Raw genomic sequence first — 22,296 nt, forward strand, 5'->3', positions numbered from 1 at the left:
TTTGTTTGTTATACAATATTGGTCTTGTGATAATGCGAATCAATACTCGAAAGCCTCGAATTCCGTTTGCTTTGCATTCTGAGAACGAAATACGTCAATCGATGGCGCCAGCTTGCATATCGAGTTCTTTAAATATGCAGCCATATAGATTCGCTAAGCCACTCGATTTTCTGGCAATCAGCTTGGACTCTTGGAAATTGATACACCACTGCCTTACCCAGGCCCCTTCTCTTTCCTTCTCCTTTCCTCCTCTCGGCCCCCAGTAAGCCGAGTATATAGCCGGCTATAATGCATATAATGTAGCCACTTGCAGCCGTCCGCTTATCGAGAGAATTAATACACAATTCTGATTATAAATTCGCAACATCCGGCTGTGATCGGTTCAGAAATATGGAAATCGAATCGAAAAACGTCAGTCTCGGTTCATTTTCCAGGGCAATGATGGGCACTTAATTGCGTTCTTGTCGGGCCCCAATCAATTACATAGCCGCTAACGAAGACCCGATCCCATCCATTAATTGCCTATCAGTCCGCAGCGAACCCACCCATACATACGCATCCATATGCCAGATCCGTACGACACTCGGTTCTCTGGCATTAACCCAACGTCGTTAATGGAATCAAATCGGAGGGGCGAACGAGCCCCGCGAACGAATCGCGCGTCACAGAGTCACACGACCAACCAGTCCAATCCCCCCCATGTGCTCCACCAGGCCCCCTCAGGCCACCCATGTGCCCCGGCGATTCATTCATTTTTAAATTTCCAAGACGCAGCAGTAAATTTATGAAATAGTTGTAGTAAATTTCGTCCAAAGGCCCCAATAAAGATCAAGATATACGTATATACTTCTGTACAGATATCTCTGTGAGAGTTTTCTGAATTTTTTTGAATGAACTACAAGATTGGCCTAAACCAACCAGACACGGTTTATACTAGTTATTTCTGTGCGCGTGGCCGGGTCACTTTAGGAAGTTCATTCAGATCCAATCTAGGGTATTTAGTGGCTCTTCCTTCTGAACGAGTTTCGCTGGGTGGCATTGGCATACAGATACAGATACAGATACATAGACAGAGATACAAGAGCCGCCACATAACACGGATACTTGTATAGATAAGAGCAACTACGCATTGCTCGGACTTGGATGTAGTATGTCGCCATGTGATAATGTCTTTATGCGATGTCAGGTTATCAGCAGACCGGAGTGGGCCGGACCTCGTCTAACAGCATAATGGCATTTCCACTGCGTAGATTGACGCCACTACGCCCTGCCCCACATTCTGGCACCCGAGCTGATATGATCACAGAATGATGCAGATGATTAAACCACGATTATGATTTCTGTTCTGTGTCCTTATACGCAGGTCACATTGCCTTTAGTGCTCTGGATGACACCTCGCACTCGGTGCACGTATACAGCATCAATGGCTGCAGTCTGGGCTCCAAATATGTTTCCGGCAGGGTGACGGGGTTGGCCAGTGCCTCCGACTACCTGGTGGTGGCCGATGATGCCGGCGACATCACCATGAGCAGACTACACGGGTAAGAATGGCACATTTTCTGGTTATGTGGCTATTATGAGGTCATCATTGAAACTTTAAGCACCTATTTGCCCGCATTGACCGTATAACTTTCATTCCAGCTTGAAGCCCGTCTTCGACATTCCGCTGCACGTGCCCATCCAGACGGTGGTGGTCACTCCGGGCAACACCCACATTCTGGCGCCGCTGCGAGATGGACGCCTGGCGGTGATCGCCGTGCAACTGCCCTCCGGCGGCAACAAGAAGCATTCCGTGCTCAATGTTTAGGTGCAGCAGGAGCTGGAATGAACATTGCTAAACTTACTGAATTCCCGAATTTTACCCTCTGCGTAGCATAAGTTGTAGTCGCTCTAGTTTCCATCATTCTGCTTTTAGCACACCCTAGTTTTATTTATTGTGTCTTGTGTAATTTGTCATGATTTATTTTCTGTCTGTCTCCCGTGCTACGTGACGTGCCAAAAGCAAAGCCTTTGACCAACTCATAATTCCCAGAAAGTTGACATATGTATCTAGAGGTATTCAGCAAGTAGATCGATTGCATTCGCGGAATTTCTATGCCAACCAAGCAATATTTCCCCATCACATGTCTGCTAGATGTGGGCTAGGCGATCCTCCATCCTGGGCGGCAGAAATGATGAATGGCACACCCCCTTCTTCGCCTCATGAAAATCCGAATAAATACATAAATCATTCGTGCGGAGAGATAGCTCGACAAATGGGACGCAGGAGGAGATTGGAGACGGAAAACTGGTTGTCGCCGCACTTGGCAACTACCACTACTTCTCTCTGACTCACGAGCGACTTTCAAATTGGCCGAAAAAAGAAAAAGAATGGAAACCGAAAAAAAGCGCCCGGCAACAGCGGCAAGGCGCTTAAAAAACGGCAACCGTTCGTCGAGATCGACGGCATCCAGCTGCTCGGTTGATCAAGAGAAACACTTTCGTTGCGCCCCTTTTCGCCTGCAGATACAACCAAAAATAGAGACCAGAGATCTTTGTCCCATTAAGTACGCACACTCGGATCGCATGGTATTGCTACTCAATCATTAACAGACCATTTCCAATTGAAGTATTATCACCGCACGACCACAGTCCGTCCACACAGATCCGAGAATCGAGATCCACATGTCAGACAATACCCAGTGCGCCAGAGCAAGAGATTCTATCTATTTCCATACCACCCAGCACCATTCCGATCCCCGAAACTTCTGCCTTTGATCTTACGCGTCGGCGATTGTGAAAAATCCCCCGCAGACTCTGAAATCTGAATTTCCAAAGACATGCGACAATATCAAAGGTGACTTGAGAACACATATATATTTTACGAATCGTAATCGCATACACGTATATAGTATAGAACTTTAGCACAATCGGGACGTGAGATTAGCCCCCGTTTTGGAGACCCGGGCAGCTGCAACCACTGAACAAGCTATCAATATCTACTCCAGCAATATAGTATATCATCTGTGTACGTAAAGGTCCTTCTGGATCGAGTTCGTTATTTGTTGTTAGGATCGTATCGCATTATATGGTAAAACTGTTTTCACCGTTCAATGTACTTGTATGTATGTACGTAACTGTACGAGTTTATGTAGATAATGTGACTATTCGTAGTTTGTAGATCTGTCAATAAAGTGATGAAAAGCACAGTGAATGTACTCGTAATTGCTCGTTTTATTCACCTGCCCATTAAGTATTTCGTTTCAATTTTCTTGTATTTATTCAAAAACGATCGCTTGAAGGTTGGATTAAAACTAAGACTAAACAATTAGAAAAACATATTTCAGTTCTATTACCTTAAAAATTAAAACATAGTTGGGTAGCTTATGAAACTGATTAATTCCGTGAATACTATTCAGTGATTCTGTATGGGTGGCGATGCTGGATGAATTTGGTCGATCAATAAATTAGTGGTAGAAATGATGGGTGCACATAAATACGAATTGGGTGGGTGATTGACTGATTGATTGATTGATTGTGGCTTGCGCCACATGTTACAAGTGCTTGGGCTGCAGTGCCCTTAAGTAAACGGCCAATTAGTTTAAATACGTTAACTAGAGCTGCCTGAATCGCTAGGAACAATCATTGCTACTTATAAAGAACCAAAGACGCGTGATTTCAAGCCGATAACTAATGCTAAAATTGAAGAAACCATAAAGTAGGTGCTATAATTCGAATGGTTTACATGTGACTGCTATTCGAGGATAATAAGTGGGAAAATTAGTGTCTAAGCCGGCATTAGATACGATTAATTACCTGGACTACGAGCTAGATTGTGCTTAACCTAAATTGTACATAATTGTAAATCGTATGACCTTTTGATCCATCATATTTTCTTCTTTTTTTTGTGTATTTTTTCTAAGCATATTTCTTTTTTTCACGCATCTTCGAAGGCATTTGATCTATCTAACTAACTAGATGAATTTCCGTCGTCAATCCAATAGCCTTTGTTTGTTTCTTTTTTGGTGGTAGGATCTTTAGTCTTCCTCATTCTGCAAGCAGAAGAACAGAACAAGAGATTACTTAGGATGAGTTAGTATAACCAGGTGAGAGGGGGAATACTTACAAGTACGGGATACACGAAGGTGTCGGCGGTGTCCTTTCCGACGACGTTGCGGGCTATGCACTTGTAGTTGCCCATGTCTTCCCACTTGATATCGGAGATCAGGAGATCACCGTTGGGCAGCACCCTGTGGCGATGTCCCTGCACGATCTCCTTGTTCTCGTTGTTCAACCAGGTGACCTCGGCGCGGGGACGGGCGTGCACGCGGCAGGGCAGCTGGATGTTGGAGCCCATCAGGTCGAGATGCGTCTTCTCGGTGTAGATGATGCGCGGCTTCTGGGCACCCGGATAGGTCTTCTCCGGCGTCAGGCGAGAGGAGCGAGGTGGATGCACCACTGTGCTGGCATAGATGGTCTTGGAGCCAGTGCGTCCTACACACGTGTAGGTGCGTGCCTCGCTGAGCACGTGGTCGATGATGTGCGACGATCGGACGCGCACAATGGCACTTGGCGCCTCTTCGGCAACCTGGTTGGAGTCCAGATCATCGAGCTCCGAGCGTGGCAGATGACCAACCACCCACTGGATGCTGGGTACCTGGGAGCCCATCATCTCGCAAACGATCTCGATGGTGGCTCCATCGGCCTGCTGCAGCTTGGTCGGCGGCGTCTTGGTGAACTTGAGCCAGTCGGCTTCGAAGGCTCGGTTGCGGGGCTTCTCCTCCTCCGCCTCGATGGAGTTGTCCACGTCGTTGCTATCGTCTACCAGGTCCACGGCTCTTCCGCGGACAGTTGCGATACTGCCGAACAGCAGCAGCGCTAAGGCGCACACATGTAAATTCATTTTCTGCAAGATCGACAGAGAGTACGAATCGGAAATGAGTTCAAAGTTCAACGGCGGCACTCGTACGACTCTAATATAGGTTAATAAACCCCAGAGCAACGTGATGCGATTAGCTTGCGTTTCCAGCCAGTCATGCATCCCCCACTTATCACTGCCTATTAATCAGGGGAGGTCTCCGAGTCTATTTCCCCGATAAGAACGCAAGGCCTTCAGCCGGCGGGCTCTAGAAGATTACTAGCACTTGCGAAATGTGCCAATGGCTCTCGGAGTCCGGAATTCAGAATACAAAATCAGAATTCGGAATTCGGCATCCTTTTCCGGCCCCTGAGAGATCTTCGCCATCCAAACATATTTCACAATGACACGTCAACAGAAAAAAAAAAACGGAATTGGTTAAATAAAATATAAGATGATATAAGATTCTTGCGTGGGCCGAATCAGAGGCAGAAATCGAAAACGGAATGACTCGCTATGTGACGTCAATTTAAATTCGAATTCAACAGCCTGATTCGAATTCACACATTCACCCACACCTTAGTCGCAGATCAAGGGCCAATGTGTCCATAGTCTAGACTGGACAAACTGCGTGACGGATTAATTATTCAAATAGTTTCGAGGGTATTATGTATGTACATACATATGCCTGTATTGGTAGCCCCCAGAAAGTCATTCGCCAATCGCTGGCGAATGTTGCATCAGACGGTTTTTGCCCTTCGACGGTGATTTTTTACTGTTGGGAATTTCTACGAATTCCAATTTTGAAAACGGAACACGGAACTGCGCTCAGCAATCAGCAATCAGCAATCACCTATTTCCAATCACCTATCTATTGTTAACGCACATTACTCACCCTTTGATTTAATTTCTTTTTTCTCTTCCGGTAAAAAATGTTTGCAAATTTCTCCCCAACGTTGAACGATATAGGTATAGCAGGAGCAGCTCGGCTTGTCGTTATGTTATGAACGAATTTATCAGCTCTATGTTGTGGTGGCTCCTGGTCTGGGCTTTCTGATTGAAGTTCAGCAGCAGTTGGCTTAGCACTGACATAGGTCCGGCGCTGGATGCCGTCTTGGAGGTCGTGCAGCTCAGTGTTGGCGGAATCTTGGCTGCTTGCCGGTCTGTCTTGGGCAAGGATGGATCGTATTGGAACGTGTGGATGCTGTGCTCGGGAGTAGCGGATCAGGATCGGGATCAGGATCGAGTGGTTGGGTGGTGGAAGTGTATTTGTCTCAGGCGGCGTAGCGTATATCTAGCTGACTACTCTGGCACATTCGATCCTCGTGGCGATATCAGGGCCTTCACTCCTTGGACGTGGACGTGGACTTGGTCTGATTCTTGCTGGTTGTGTGGTTGGCGCGGCACTCGTTTGAATACGCACGGTTCATCGACATTACACTCGAGTCAAGGTGTGTTGGTTTTTTGGTGGGGGATGGCTGCTGCGATTGCGGTTCACGGCGAATTAAAAAGCGAGGATCACGAATCGGCTTGGTTAACTTCGGATCAGTTCGGATCAGTTGGGATCGGCGGCTCTCAAAAGTCGTGTTCAACAGCTGGAAACTGTAACAGAACTGAACTGGTGGCCGCAGCGCTGTTCCATTTATATGCGACGCCGGCTCACTCACACACTCGCACTCACTTGTAGCTCGCCGCTCTCAGAGAGCCGGTCGTTCTCAGATCGTAATTCTTTATGAGACCGCCGCACCGGGAAGGTGCGGAACAAAACAGACATAACCGGACGGGGGATTCGGTTATCCGCCTCGGGATCTGGCTTTCCACCGCCTAATTGCGTTTACAGTCCACAGTCGCTGGTTTGCACACTGATCGGCAGATTTTGCAGCCATTATACCATTTCAATTCGATCTTCGCAAATAGCAATATCATCTATATCCATCGTAAGAACATAGCGTATCTATATCCCAGATCTATCTCTATCACTCAGATGACTTTCTACCTTAGGTAAAATTTGTGGTGCACATATGATACCTAAATAAAAAAGGTGCTAATTGGGCTCTAAGCAATTTGGTGTTTCACACTACTCCGCTAATATTCGTGAATCATGTCGATGTGTAAGTATCAACCATATTTTATTAGTTTAGGTTACGGAATTAGCACTGTAGTTGTCGAAACCATTAATTAAAACTGCATGGCTTGAATTCATTTTTACGAATTTATTCTGTAATCCATAACCAATCTCCCAATTAATAACCACCCATGAGAATCAGAACCTAAAGCTCGTTGACGGTGCGAGCAGCATTCAAATGTCTGGCCAAGAACAGACCACTTCTTTTTTTTTCTTGGCCCAGTCTTCAGAATGGCTGGTTAGTTTGGGGAGCGGATTGGCGCAGGAGGAGGTGCAGTGGCACTGACATGGTGCAAGGTTTCATTAGCCGAGACCGTGTCTGAGTTCGAGTCCGATTCCGAGTCCAAGTCACTGGCTTGTCCGTCCATCTGTCCGTGCGATCGCCTCATTGCAATCAAGTGTGAGTGCCAGTTTGTCTGCGGCGATCGTTGGCTGAATGAGGAGCGATGGAGGAGGAGCGGCAGGTGGGCGGGGAGGTACGATACCACAAGTTACACTGAGAGAAAGGACCTGCGACTTAAGCTACTATTAGCAGCAGTAAGAACAATTTAAATTTCAAGCATTGAACTTTAGGCAGGAGGAAATTTATGGCATCAAAAATTAATTTAATAGATCTTTTCTCCCTTCAGCTCATTCATTTCGAAACATTTTTTTCCAAGTGCATTGCTGATTGGCTGCTCGTACATGTAAGTGAGCATCGGCGGACAGGGGTGCGGTGGTCAGGGAGCGGGATCCAAACTAGTCTGAGCTGGCGTTGCCGGCCGGGAGCTTGGAGCTCTGAGCTGGAAACTGGTGACCGCGGGCTGGGGACCGGAGGTGCAGTTAAAATGGCAGACAGACTGGCAGCCACATCGCGTGTTCGCTTTCCGCTGTTGCCGGGCGGCAGCCGCTTGTGGTCAGGAGGAGGGGGGGCCATGGAGGAGGGGGATCTGATACTGAGGCACCGCGACTAGTTTCTTCCTTTGCTTTATCGACAAGCCACATCGACAACTAGATTCAATTCTACGAGTAATTTATTTATTGCACGTTACACAAATCGTCCGACCGCAGACGGGTCTCCCACCGCCCCACTGAAACCCCCTCCTCCACGCCCATGTGTCAACCACTTTGCCGCCCCAGCTATCCAAGCCCACCCCCCCTCCCCTCCTTCCAAGCACTTGGCAGCGGCAACGAGCCAGCCACAAAGCGAAATTCAATTGAGAGAAAAATCTTGCAGGTGCTTGAAATTGTGTCTCGTGCCGCCGCCTCCCCTTGGCCCGCCAATCCCCTCGAGCCCTCGAGATCAGTGCCTCCTCCGTCCCCCTGGACACCTACGAGTGCTGCTCCTCCGCCTGCTCCTCATCATCACCAGCCTTGGACGGCACACCTCAAAGCGCTGGCAACGATATCGTAACGCTGACGTAAGGGGCACTGAATTGAAATGGCCTTTTGATGCGACTTGGGGAGCACTTTCTACAATAGGAGGCACTGTCGGCGATCCGATTCGATCCAATCCCCTCACGTAACATTCGCCAGTGACGCGGTCAGGGGTTGCACTTCCTAGATGAGGTGCACACGGATGCAATTGAGCGGGATCAAACGGGGCAATCAGAAATAAAAATCGGATATTTCGAGTGTAAATTGAATTTGATAGGTCGATGAATGTGTGGCATTATATCACCGATAGAAATCAATCAGAAATTGAGATTCACAAGTGGAAAAGAACTTGGGAATTATAAGCTATTAAAGTAAGAGGAAGCGAAAACTTTGACTCATTGATACTCCCTTAAAAATGGTTTTCAATGGCGATCTAATGACTAAATAAACGTATCGTAGCATACTTTTATGATTCTTTACCTTTGATCTAACTGATATCACAATATGGCAGGACTTGTGAATTTTTCTGAGTGTGTTTTAGGGGCCCTCCCAAACGAGATCACTGTGCACTGGATTGGATCGGAATCGGAACCGTCTTAACTTTGGCTTGGCATACATATTCATGTGGCCATCGACTTGGGCGATCGTCACCGGCCGGCACCAATATCACCGATCTCCGATTATCAACGCCCATCCGATCTCAGGTGGACGGCCCAGCGGCATTGTCATCGAAGTCTTTCGTGCGAAGCGTAGATTTATAGGTTCCATTTCCTAGAAACGATCGATGGCTTTGGTTTTCACTCCGCACACAGCCACTGCCATAGATGTGGAGTGAGAAGCAGAGGTCGAGGTCTGGCACCCCGTCACTCTTTTTTTTCTTATTTCAGTTATTTCTTTCCATAGAGCTGACTGAAAATCGTACGATTGTTTGCTGAGTTGATGGCACAAATTATTGCATCATGACAATGGACGATCGGAGACTCGTGCATGTGCATGGGTAAGCCAAATTGGCCCGCTTCCGCTAATGGGTAATGGGTAAATCTCATCGTGAACCACCGCGCCAAGCGGCACCACTCTACATCGACGTCTACCACATCGCACCACTCGGCCGGCCCGCATCGTTTGCACTTTTCTGCTAATTAACGTCGTGCCAGCGATAGCAACACCTCCAGTGCCGCAGAGATACAAAGCAGCAACACACCACCGGAACCAGGCGGTGGAAGGGGTGCACTGAGAAAAACGCAACGTCACAAACATGTGCGGTCTATATGAGGCTGCATACCAAACCCCATGCAAATCGGACTATTTTTAAGGATGATATGGGAGTATAGGATGAAATGGCTAGGAACAAGCCCTGAAGTATGCACTTCGTTATTTATCTAAAGATCTTCCAGAGCCTGACTATGTAAAGTACCCGATTTCTTGCAGTGTAGATTGGGAAGGGGTCGGGGAAACGGCCCATTCAAAGTGAGACGCTGGGACGGCGGGACGGACGGATAGAGCAAGAGACGGAGATATGAACCGAGACGGAGCGAGAGTTCGGGGAAAAGATAGTGCAACATGCAACTGGCAAGACCAGTCGACCAGATACAGATACAGATACACAGCTACGGCCACAGGTACAGATACAGATGCATTCGGTGAATTGCAGGTTGTCGGTGTGACTTCAGCAGCCAGTGGAACTCTGGTGACGACGTGAGAAAATTCATGTTCATGCCACAAATTCTGTGCCGTTTTCACAGTGTTTCTTGCCCCGCGACCCCCTCTCCAGTTGCCTGCTGTCATTGATAGGGTCGGGTTTTAACCGCCTAGCAACAGACCAACTTCTCGGCCTCTAGGCCACTTTTCGACTCCATCTCCTCCGCCTGTTTGCTAAAGATCGGTACAAAGACAGAACGCCGCAATGAGCTCGTGTCGCCTTGACAGCGCTATATGAAAGGTCAGTTCAGGGAATTTAAAATGGTATCGCAATCGGATGGCACGTCCGACCGAATAACTTCTGGCCCATGAATGGTATTTCGCCAGGTACTTGCTGTTTCCCCGAACTCAGATCGTGGAATCCTGTGGGCTAGTGCCTACAGCTTATTACACATTAATTCCTTTGGGAGCCCGAGATCTTCAATATATGTAAGTAAATGTTCATGATCCACTGCCATTGTAACTGCTTCACCTTATAAAGGCTTCTCCCAGACCTAACGTGGGGAAGCTATAGCTATTGCCGCCGTATCCTGTCTATCCTTAAATTGCCTCTCCAATACACAAAGGAAATTGTTTGGCCTATAGTTAATGTATGAGCTCCCATGAATCATGCAAGTTTCGGCGGTGATTCCTCTTTGGAGGTGGGTAAATCACGGCACAGTTAATTGGACTGAATTGCTTGACCCGTAAACTTGAACTGGATGGTTCCTGATAAGCGCCCACTCCGCTCGCCGATCTCTCCGGTTCTCTTGGGCAATGCCCAAGATTCTCTATAACCGTTCAACATCATAACGAGAACGAGATCGAGATCTCGACGCACACTCACGCACACTTCCCCATGTGCAATGTAATATAATGTTGGGTGTACACAGTACCGAGCATAGCGAACAAGTGGAATGGAAAATTTTTGAAACCGCATATCAAGTTTCTTCTCTTTACGTGAAATGTGGAAAATTTCACGTCAGATCCGAATGAAATGTAATTATCACTAATTGCTCGATGGCTGCTGGTTGTTAATGGCAGCTGTGGGACTCTTGAAACTCAAAACGGAAAACTAAAAGCTGAAAACTGAAAATTCAAAACTGGCGGCTTATCAGCGAAGGTGACGGAATCGGAATTGGCAGCGGACTTCCTCATTGCATATTCATGGCTTACAGATCAGCACTCGGCAATTGTACTATGCATCAATTAGCGCACTATTGGTGCGAGCACAGCTTGGAGCAATGCGACACTCTGGAATTCCTCGAATACCTCACTTTTAGGTGCCTCATTTTGGGTCTCCGGTTACCAGACCAGACGGTACAGTATTTATAGCCCTTCTGTTTGTTGTGCAAGAAGAGTAAAAATAAAACAAAATCCAAGAGAGGGCATACTGCGACTGTGACTCCGGCTCTCGCCCAATTTGCGTTCGGATTGCATCAGCCATTTATCCGTAACCCCGCCCCTATATCGCTACCCCCACCCCACATCCGTACCGCACCATAGCCACCGAAGTCTGAATGCACTCTTCACTGCAGCTCAAAGGTAAGCCGGGTCTTAGAGCCTAACCCCGGGACCCGCTCACGATCACGATCACGAGGGAGACGGAGACGGAAGCGGATCCCCGATGAGTCATTTCCATTCGCTCTGTAGGTAAATGAATACACTCGAACACCCGAATGGGTTGGGCCACACCAAAGAGCATCGAACTGGCGGCGAATTAGCACTGCCTACATACCCAAATTCAGCATAGTGTGGTGCTGTATCAGGTATTCGGAATTATATTTCTCAGAAATATTCAAACTATGCTTTGGGATTTTCTATTGAGTACCAATTCACCAAATACCTTTTCATGAAGTGTTATAATATTTGTGATATATCACATTGCATATTAGAATGGAACCCAGAAAGGGTATTTGTTAAAGGAAAAGTTTGATTCATTTTATTGCATGTGTCTTCTTACACAGAAAGATACAATGAACTACAATGACTACGTTTCCGATATTAGAAGCATGAGTAGTAGAACGTGCCTTATGTGCCCTATCATCAAACCATCCGCATTCCCCTTCCTTGCGCCCCCAGTAGACAGTTCTTATCTTCGCTATATTTCGTTCTAATTGTAATCATTCCATTCTAATGAATTGGCTAAGGAAAACAATAACAGCAGGCACGAAAATGAGGTTAAGTCCAGGTTAAGAGGAAACCGAAAGCGTAATACCCTTACAGCATATTTTGAGGTGGTAAGAAAATATAACTAGGATAAAGTATCTGCTGTTCTATCACTCGAAAGTGAGTTCCTTGAACCAAAATCTAGATGGAAACCAATTCTTACAAATAGAGATAAGCAGGTGGGTAGTATTGCTCAGCGATTATAAAAAGATCTATTAGTAGCACCTGCGTTTTTGGGGTGTAAGTAATCGTATTAGCAGGAAAAAACACCTGCGCAGTGAAATGTATCTGAATTTTATTTGCTTTTAAGGTAGTAGAATATGAAAGCACAAGAAGATCGAGAGATTCAAGCAAAAGACCTCCTAAACTGGCAGCATCCCCACTTTTTTGGATTGGGTAGTCTGGTGACGTCTGATGACGTGTGGGGCGATGTTATTTTCAACTGGAGCGTTGTTATCGTCACCACCATCAACCCGCCAAGTTCAATAGAGCTTGAAAAACAATTATGAAAACAAAAACATGTATGTGGAAAAGGGGGCTCGTTGCCCACACACACACGCACACACACCCACGTATATGTATACAGCGGTATGCAAGGGCATGGAAGAGAGGGCGTGGCAGAGGTGGGGGTATATCAACGAGGACGGGGCCGCCAATTAAAGATTCCTCCTAATTGTATTTTGAATGTGCGTAAGTGTGTGTGCGCAATTGGTATTCCAGAAATTTATTAGTGTGCAGCATAATTGAGTGGCCCACTGTGTGGGTGTGTGTATGTGTGAGTGGATAAGCACACAGCATCAGTTGGGGGCTCGTCTCTCTCTCTCTCACACACACACACCCACTCTCACCGATACTCACACAGATGGGGAGCAGCAGCGGTGGCAGCAAAAGAGCCAAGTGCGCTCTCTCTTATCGATCGCTTGCTAATTGGAATATTGCGAATGAAAATGCGATTGTGACGCATTTGAACTCGCGACTCTCCGCCCTGACCCCTTCCCTCCCATTTCCCCTCCTACCCACAAACTAATTTCATTGCGAAAAAGTCGAAGGCAACGATTTTTTTTGCTTAGTCTTTTTTTATTCGCATTTAATAAAATTGCAATTTATTACAAAAGCGATCTGATTATTAATTGCTTGTGAATTGATTTCGATTCAGAATCGAACGATAGTGGTTCCTAGGGGCTGTTGCGAGGGGGGTGGGGCGGATGGTGGGGCAAGTGCCTGCGTGACCAGCGCAACGTCAGGCTCAAAAATGCAAAGAAAAAATGAGTAAGCATGTAACCAATTCTGGTTGGGAGCCGGCTTTAAAAGTGCTTTCAAAGTTGCATGTGGATGTGGAGACGGAGATGTTCAGCGGATCACGTAGCCACTGCTCCACTTGGAAAACTTAAAACCTAAAACTAAAAACCAATGGGGAAGGTCTCAAGCTGACGCGCCACTAAGCCAAGAAACTGACTCAGCAGCAACCGGCGAAATGCAGATCGGATTAACCCATAGCCATCTATTTCTTTGTGCCATTTCTAACCATATCTTTCAAGGTATCTGCATATCTCCAATATCTGGAGCAAAAGCTACTTAGCTTGAAGATCTAGCAAGCACTTTTCAAAAAAAATCTGCTGTTAATATAAACTATATGTTTGTTACAAAAGTTCTAGTTTCTAGAAATAAATATGTTATCCGAGACAAATATTCGAGAGTGCACTGGTTAAATGTAATAATTACTTGCTTTTTTAATTTCATTGGTGAAATTGTTGTATGCAAGAGAACCAACAATAGAAATTAAAGAATTTAGGCAACCAAAAAGGAATAGAGGGTTAAAATGGGCGCTTTCCAATAAGCAGATAATGAATATAGACTAATCTGCACAAGTTCGCACAGTTCTCAATGACAAATTCCGGCTAAGGAGATGGGAAAACAAAAGTCAGGCAACGAATATTCATAATATTTTGCTTAAGTTTTGTTTGACAATTGACATTCTTCTCACGCTCGAACGCCGCTGAGGACTTTGTTTACTCTGGGTTCCCAGTTCTTCGGCGAATAAAAGCATATTTCTGTCCAAATAATGCACTTATCATTATTGCCCGGCTTTTGAGAAACAAAACAACAACAGATCCGATATCACGGGGAACCTACAGACCAACTGGCGACTTCCCCATAAGAACTAAGAGCGCGTAGTGCCTGATATTCCACTAGTCTGTTGCCAATAAGGATAACAAATCATTTTCGGTGCACAATTAAAAATCACGAGTGTGCTAAATTAAAGATGAAATGTTTCAATTAAATCGTCTGAGAATTGACCCTTCGAACCCACGTCACATGCTCATTTTCAGCACTCTCATCCCGAAAAGCTATGAATTAATGGCACAAGATCAGAAACTAGCACAAATTTGTAATAGATGTACAACCGCTTAAAGCTCAAAGTCGAGATACTTCGATTGCTAGGCGATGAGTCAAACGGAGGAAGCTGCTATATGAGTTATATGGCCGGGTTTGAACTCCGAACCCCAATTAAGTGGGCTATCTTTTCTGGTAAATTGTGGTTTCTAGGCTCTATATAACATTATCGGGGAAGGTTTTTATTTAATTTGCCGCTATAAAGATTATTCGAATTTTGGTGGAATATTCAATATTTTAAAGTTTATTTAAAATTAATTTTAATAAAATAAGAAACGCCTCTACAACTTCCACGTTTTCTTTATAAATACCAAAATATTTATGTTCTCCAATAATCAGAGACATTTAGGCCTTTAATATTTGTGCAAAATCCCGCCATATGCTTATGTTAATACACTTAATTAGCTATTGACCAGCATTCCTACCTGCATAGTTTTGGTTTATTGGATGTCGTTCACTCGAACCTTCGTTGGCACTTTCACTAGAGTTCTAGAACTTTGGCTGCAGTTTCCGGTGGAAATGGAATACGTTAAGGTGGGCTTTCGATTTCACTTGGATTAAAACTCAGGCTGCAGTTACAGTTATACTCCCGACTCTATATATATGTGAATATATATGGTCGATTCTCGGCGGAGCTCCGTTCTGCTCGAGATGTGGCGAGTGATGATGGACTGTGTGGCAGAAGATTGAGCGTCCATGCTTTTATATCTGGCATCTGGCATGGGCATGCCCGAACCGAACCAAAAATCAACAAGTGGGCGAACGCGGGACGAACGGACAAACGGACAAACGGACGAACGGACGAATGGACAAACGGACGAGCGAGCAAATTGGACTCTACAGGGGCTTTAATAACAGTTATGGCGTCGGCACTCACTACAGATACGAAATACAGCTACAGTATCTCAATCCGCATTCGTATCTGTATCTGTGGCCGCTGCCTTCGTGTTCACGCTCGGGTTTCTTATATTTTTTCGTTAGCCCCAAAAAGGGGGTGGTCCACAGGGGATGGGATGGCTGTGGCTCTGGCTCTGGCTCTGAGTTACTTGTTGCTCCCCTTTGATTGATTGACTCGCAAAGAAAATGCCATGCAAATTTATTATTTTAAATCACATTTTTCTCATTAACATTCGCAGAAGATTGGATCGGCTGTGTTCGGATCGGACTGGAAATCAAATGAAATGAAATGCGTGCCCCAAATGCATATGAAAACCAGTACGGTTTTTTACAGTACACTCAAGCCCCTCGATCCCACAAATTTCCATATGGCGGTGACTCTGGCAAGGATCAATAGATGTCAGTCAATTGGTCGAGGAGGTGCATTCTGATTCCCACCAACATGGATGGAAACCGCCTTTGGTCTGATAATTCCGGATTTGTGCAGGTCGCGATTTTAATTCGGCTTGGTGGGAATTAGTTCCATCTGCTTTCCGGTCAGACAGTCCATCACCGTGCTTCTATGGATATATAGCTGGAGATACAGATATAGTTATGGCTATGACGATGACGATGGCAGACCTGCTGCCTCCAGTCGGAGGCTCTGCATCAATTGCCGCGGTGTCCACTATTTGCATTCCAGAGCCCCGTACCAATTGCACAAAGATCCCGCCACAGACGATGCTGCAATTGATTTTGGTGTGGCGTCAATTGAAATGCACTTCGGAGTCTAGGAGCCTGGGCACGGAGAAAAAATCCAGCCAAAATTGGTAGTCCGCTTCATGACAATGGGACTTATAACTACACAAACAATGCTCTGGAGGTGCACGAGAATAATTAGAGCTAATTAGAGCTTTATTGGTCTTTGTTGCTCCTTCTTAAACGCCCCTTTTGTATGTGGAATATACCACAAAAATCTGGAAAAATATCTAAATACGCACAGTGAAAAAAATGGCTTTAAAAGAATTGCTCATCAATATTTGTTTGGCAAAAAACTCTTATCTTTGCGATTCGACACCATGTGGTGATATTTCCAAGATATTTTCAATATTTTAATTAAATTAACACCACACATATAGTCAACTTTATAATGGTCCCTTATCTGCGGCAGCATTTGTCATATTTTAATAATATATCAGTTTAATATTTAAATACATAGAAAAATTATAAGGAAAAAATGCATTTCTACTTACTACCTATTCATTTTAACACCAGGTTTTGATTGTAAGTATTAAGTATTCAAAATATTTGTATGCTTAAGCTAAGTTTTCTGAAATGTTTTACTTAAATAATATCACGTAAATGAAGTCTGTTAAATCTGATAACTACATAAAACCAATACTCTGAACCAATTTTTTCACTGTGTGGGCCTACGTGCTCCAAGTGGCCTGCCACCGTTATATTCAAATGAAGTGGAGCTCACGCAATCACGGCAACAGGCAGTCGGGGAAAGCCAGCATGGTGACCACCAGCTCGGTCATTATCTGGTAGGGAACCACATGATGATGGCTTGGTGGCGGGACCTTGCCACCGCAGTTGGAAATGGTCACCTAGCAACAGCAGCTGCCACGCCCAATTTAAAATGGCCCATCGCCCGTTGAGTGGCAGCGAGGACCACCCAACCACCCAGCTACCAGACCAGCCAATCACCCAACCACCCATTGATTTCTATATAAATATCCGTATATATCTATTGGCCCTCGAATAGCCGCCCACGCAGTCGCGGAGCCAATTTGGCCATCAGTCAATAGGGCTTCATTTGAATTGCCAGCTTGTCTCCAATTGAAGATGGGCCACCTCATGGCGAGTCGGGCCCACGCTAGGACCTCGCCACGACCTGCCCCTCAGCCCCGGCCACGTTCTGGACTATGTGGCCACATCCGTCTATCTCCATAGATGGATTGTGCCCACATCCGTATGCCCATCTGCAATCAGTCGGCAGCATGGCGTAATTAAACCCGCCGCTGTCACAGTTGTCGTCTCGTGGCGTTTGACATGTCCGCCCCGCGTTTATTGGCAACATTGTTCACTTAATCATCCCACATTTACCATATTTATTAGCATCATCGATGCACGTCTGTCTATCCGAGGGCATGGAATGGGGAGCCGTGGAAAATCCCTGGCTGTGACACACCCTCGAAGGGGAATCGCATTCAACAAGTGGCAGCTTGGTGGAAAGTTATTTTTTTTATCAGAAGTCAAAATTAATGTATGTATACTATGAATGGAACATATTATCGACTGAATTTTTTTTTTTGAGTAGTGCAAAATTCCTGGAAAATTAAAGATCCCTAGTTTATAATTATACCCGTTACTCGTAGAGTAGAAGGGTTTACTAGATTCATTGAAAAGTATGTAACAGGCCGAAGGCAAAGTTTCCGACCATATAACGTATATATATTCTTGATCAGGATCAATAGCCGAGTAGAATTTCTTACGCAATTTCTGGCGATTTTCCAGAAAATGTTGAAATTTCCCGTTTGCACTTTCACTAGCTCAGTAACTCGACTATAGCATTCTATCTTGTTTTTTCTGATGTTATTATATTGTATGAATTCAAAAATGTCCAAACACTGAAGTTCTGAAGTCCATAACTCAACTTATCTTAATCGGATTTTGAAATGGCATACCTCTAAATGTTTCTGGAGCAATTCTCTAAAAATCCACATTCAAATTTGGAAATTTATTTTTTTTCATTATTTTTGTAAATTTTTTGATGTTATGATGATGAGAAATTCCAGAAACTTAAAAAATGTACCAATGTCAGCATTGGTAATTTTTAATTTTTTGTACATTTTTTGATGTTATGATGATGAGAAATTCAAATCGTTTTCGTAGGAAAACGACGAAATTGACTACAATATTTTGTCTGAGCTCCCTTTTCATGGAATATATACATATGTATATACATAATTATAGAAATTTATTGTTTAATATAATTTAATTTATATAAGTTGCATTTTTAAACTTGCTTTAGGGTTTGACGTATATGAGTAGATGACCGCTGCAGTTTATTAATAAAATTTATTGGTGACCTTCATATTCTGATTAGAATGCGTGCAATCTTTTAATTGACCATTTAATGTTCACATCTTATAGGAATAGCTTGATAAGACTGGCGTAATCAAAGCAAATGTGAAAATATTTAATTCTTAATGAAACCAATTACTTAACCATTTATGCCTGGTTATGAAAATTTGCGAGATTTCCGTTATAAGGAAAACTTTTAATAGGAACAAAAAAGTTCTTAAGAAATTCTGTAAATGTGTATGTGTATGTGTAATGGCCAGTTGCCATCCAAAACCCATTAAATGCCGCACACTCGATAAGGTTGCCCCTGGAGGTATACCATGAATATAAGCCGATGAACTAAGAAAAAAAAAAAATTGAAAAAAGTAGCCCCGATAAGCAGGCAAATATGAGATACTATGTAAACGTTGAGGACTCGCATTTAAAGGCGTGATCTCATGGGTTGCTCATCGCCGGGTTTCACTGTAAACACAAAGCAAGTGGTACAGGTTGTCTTATTTATTGAGGCCTGATAAGCCGGCAATTCTTTGCTATTTTCTTTGCTCAGCATTAAGTACTCGTATTTTAGTGCATGATGTAATGTGCTGTCTGTAGGCGGAATCCACTGTAGATAGTAATTAAGTGCTTCGAGAATTCGCCTAATCTAAAGCTTTAGATTATTTAGCACCACATGAGCTTTAAACAGCTGAGTACGAAAGCATGCTGAAAAGCTTTAGCCGTCTTTCAAGGTTAAACAGGTATACACCCATCCGAAAACTGCAGTGCAACCTGTTGCGCTTTCACAATTTTATTACCACATAAAAACTGGTTTTTAGCCACGTACACTCTGATTTTTATAGGTGGCGGGTGAAACATTTACCACATTTTCTGAGGCCTGACTTTTTTTGTAATTAGTACAGTTAAATGAATTGATGTTATAAAACTATTATTACTATAAAAAGAAAATACTTGAATTGTTTTATTTATTTGTGTTTAAATCAGTAGCTATGATCGATTTCACTGACGAATTTCCCCACACTCGATTTGTTTTCCTAGATAGTCAGTCGAAATGTTTGGACGTACTACACAGTGCCGCCTGAACATCTTCGGCGTTTTATTAAATTTCCATATTTTTCTAAATTTAAAAAAAACCAAACTTTTTTTGCCAGTGTGGCTGGTTTGATAACGCCCTATCGAAAGCTCTTTTCCGCCAGTGTTCAATCGACTGTGGGCATTTGCAGTCCGCTTTTTGTATCGCAGGTTAAGAGATCGAAGATCAACCAGCTGTTGCGATGAACCGCCGCCTTCCCGGAGCCATAAGCCAGTGTCAGAGACTTCTCCTAGCCACCCACAACCATGCTCCAACGGCCTTCTCCTCCAGATTCCTGTCCACATCTAGAGTGAACCGCGAGCGGCAAGAGTAAGTTTGTTTATATCGCTGTGATAGTTTATGCCAAAACTGTGAACAAATGCCATCGCAAGAGTATATCTATCTATGTATGTTTGTGTATCTACCAAATCACATTGAATTAGTATGTTTATATCGCTTAGAAAGAAAGCTCTAAGATTATAACTAATTAATGGCGATAACGAAGAGCTAACTGGTGGGCCAGGGTTCGATGGCGCTGTTGAGGTGGGTGGTCATACGACTATACTTATCTCCCTTGAGGATTCTGTCATTATATATTCCAGACATTAAGTAAACCCTGTTTTTTCCAGATGCCAAGTGTTGGTTGTGGGCGGTGGCACCGGTGGGTGTGCCATGGCAGCCAAGTTGTCCTCGCGTCTAGGGAGCAACAAGGTGGTCGTCCTGGAACCGGAAGAAGTGAGTCAGCCCAAAGACAGTTAAAAGTCCATTATGACATTGGCCGGTGATTCCCCCTATAGAAACATTACTACCAACCCATGTTCACCCTGATAGGAGGGGGTATGAAGAGATTGGATCAGAGTCACCGGCAAATGGCTGATGTGCTGCCCAAAAAGGCCAAGTGGGTGAAGGAGAAGGCGCTGGAGTTCGATCCGGATAATAATACGGTTAGCACTTCTGGTGGCAAGACCATCAAGTACGACTTTTTGATCATTGCCACCGGACTGCAACTCAATTATAAAAAGGTGCGTTAATATACAACGTTTTATAGTTAATAATACAGAGTTATTATCCCATAGATACCTGGACTGGTGGAGGCTCTCGAGACGCCCGGTAGTAATGTTTGCTCCATCTACTCGCCCAAGTACGTGGATCAGGTGTACGAATGCCTGCGTAGGACCAACAAAGGAAATGCTATATTCACCTTTCCCAATTGTCCCATCAAGTGTGCAGGTGCACCTCAGAAAATCGCATACATATCAGAACACTACTTTAGGAAGGTGTGCTCCATAAGACTTATAGGATATGTGCTAGAAAACCTCAATCATTCGAATCCTTTTTCAGATGGGTCGTCGCAACAACGTCAATATCATCTACAACACATCGCTTCCCGTGATTTTTGGAGTTAAGCATTATGCAGAGGCCCTGATGAAACTAATCAAGAGGAGAAATATCACGCTTAATGTCCAAAGAAATCTCATTGAAGTGAGACATCGCGATAATATAGCCGTGTTTGAGGATCTCACAAAACCTGGAGTGCACTATGAGGAAACGGTAAGACCGGGTAAACTGGGTATACATAGATCTGGATTCTAGAACTATTTCTTTGTTCCCTCTTAGGGTGAGGAGTACACAAATTAGGTTAACTACAATTACTTTTAAAGTCGAAAGAATGCTTTCAACTTAAAGTAACTTAAGACACCAAGGCTATGGTAATTGAGATAAACAAATTTTCTGGGAAAAGTAAAGTTAGGTTAACCAAGGTCCCGTTTTTCTATGTGTTCAATACTCACTTTCATTTGGAATCGAATTGCGAAATTTGAGACTTGGAGGCCATGTGGTGTGAACAAGATTAAATAACCTCATATGAGTATTATATCTGAACTTCCCTCCTTAGTACTCCATGCTCCATGTGACTCCCCCAATGAGCGCTCCGGATGTGGTGGCCAATTGTAAGAAGCTGGTGAACCCCTCTGGCTTTGTGGACGTCGACCAAATGACGCTGCAGCACAACAAGTACAGCAACGTGTTCTCCATCGGCGATTCATCGTCCAGTCCCAACTCGAAGACTGCCGCGGCGGCAGGTACGTTATAGTCGAATTTGGTTGGGGATTATAATGGGAATATTAAATGATTCGGGAATACTTACAGCTGCCCAGTCACCGGTTGTGTTCAGGAACGTGATGGCGGTGATCGAGGGCAAGGCCCCAACGGATATCTACGATGGGTACTCGTCCTGCCCCATCGTCACCGGCTACAGCTCATGCATCCTGGCGGAGTTTGACTACAACCTCACCCCCGTGGAGACCTTCCCATTGGACCAGTCCAAGGAGCGGTACTCCATGTTCTTCATGAAGAAGGAGCTGATGCCCCTGCTCTACTGGAAGCTCATGATGAACGGGTATTGGAACGGACCATCACTCATGCGGAAAATGTTCTCAATTCTAAAGTTTAATAAAAAGCCATAAGCACTACAAATTATTTTTCTTTAATTTTAAAAATAGTATTTTGCATCATCATTTGTATATACATTAGTCAATATTATAGTCATTTTAGGTCCGAAAAAGTAAAAGTAATTTTAATTTGGTATGGCGATTACCGTTTTGTAAGTGAGATCATACTTACAATTAATAAATAAGTTTAAAATCTAGTATATACAAATTTCTAAACCTATTGAAATGGCCAGCACTGTTCACACCCTGAGTA

At 44.3% G+C, this 22,296-nt stretch overlaps 3 protein-coding genes across 6 annotated transcripts in view; 2 read left to right on the forward strand and 1 right to left on the reverse strand.

The window, feature by feature from the left end:
• The window catches only part of LOC6543713 (neurobeachin-like protein 1), a 31,759-nt gene extending 28,562 nt beyond the window's left edge, over nucleotides 1-3,197 (forward strand). For both annotated transcript variants that reach the window (XM_026977544.1, XM_001971820.3), the window contains 2 exons: nucleotides 1,364-1,541; nucleotides 1,642-3,197. In XM_026977544.1, the coding sequence (XP_026833345.1) occupies nucleotides 1,364-1,541; nucleotides 1,642-1,807 (344 nt within the window). In that variant the 3' untranslated portion in view covers nucleotides 1,808-3,197. The remainder of the gene's footprint in view (nucleotides 1-1,363; nucleotides 1,542-1,641) is intronic.
• A 43-nt stretch (nucleotides 3,198-3,240) lies between these two features.
• On the reverse strand, nucleotides 3,241-15,239 carry LOC6543722 (neural/ectodermal development factor IMP-L2). 2 transcript variants are annotated; one of them, XM_015157824.2, is made up of 3 exons: nucleotides 14,984-15,239; nucleotides 4,106-4,885; nucleotides 3,241-4,031 (listed from the first exon to the last, which is right to left on the reverse strand). In XM_015157824.2, the coding sequence occupies exons 1-3, from the start codon at nucleotides 14,987-14,989 to the stop codon at nucleotides 4,017-4,019; spliced, it is 801 nt and encodes a 266-aa protein (XP_015013310.1). In that variant the 5' UTR covers nucleotides 14,990-15,239; the 3' UTR covers nucleotides 3,241-4,016. The 2 variants fall into 2 exon arrangements, with proteins under 2 accessions (XP_015013310.1, XP_001971865.1); XM_001971829.3 differs by lacking the exon at nucleotides 14,984-15,239 and adding an exon at nucleotides 5,733-6,478.
• A 4,475-nt stretch (nucleotides 15,240-19,714) lies between these two features.
• LOC6543723 (sulfide:quinone oxidoreductase, mitochondrial) lies at nucleotides 19,715-22,068 on the forward strand. 2 transcript variants are annotated; one of them, XM_001971830.3, is made up of 7 exons: nucleotides 19,715-19,923; nucleotides 20,223-20,328; nucleotides 20,391-20,615; nucleotides 20,670-20,870; nucleotides 20,935-21,144; nucleotides 21,488-21,674; nucleotides 21,742-22,068. In XM_001971830.3, the coding sequence occupies exons 1-7, from the start codon at nucleotides 19,796-19,798 to the stop codon at nucleotides 22,056-22,058; spliced, it is 1,374 nt and encodes a 457-aa protein (XP_001971866.1). In that variant the 5' UTR covers nucleotides 19,715-19,795; the 3' UTR covers nucleotides 22,059-22,068. The 2 variants fall into 2 exon arrangements, with proteins under 2 accessions (XP_001971866.1, XP_026832588.1); XM_026976787.1 differs by lacking the exon at nucleotides 19,715-19,923 and adding an exon at nucleotides 20,094-20,136.
• Nucleotides 22,069-22,296: the final 228 nt, after the last annotated feature.

This window comes from Drosophila erecta, unplaced genomic scaffold, assembly GCF_003286155.1.
Source record: "Drosophila erecta strain 14021-0224.00,06,07 unplaced genomic scaffold, DereRS2 tig00000021-arrow-pilon, whole genome shotgun sequence".
Taxonomy (NCBI): Eukaryota; Metazoa; Arthropoda; class Insecta; order Diptera; family Drosophilidae; genus Drosophila; species Drosophila erecta.

Excerpts from the sequence above, each read along its gene's own strand:
- LOC6543723 (XM_001971830.3), top strand. The coding sequence starts at position 19,796 with ATGAACCGCCGCCTTCCCGGAGCCATAAGCCAGTGTCAGAGACTTCTC. Across the intron at positions 19,924-20,222 it reads GTGAACCGCGAGCGGCAAGA|ATGCCAAGTGTTGGTTGTGG; the intron begins GTAAGTTTGTTT and ends TGTTTTTTCCAG. Across the intron at positions 20,329-20,390 it reads TCGTCCTGGAACCGGAAGAA|AAACATTACTACCAACCCAT; the intron begins GTGAGTCAGCCC and ends TTCCCCCTATAG.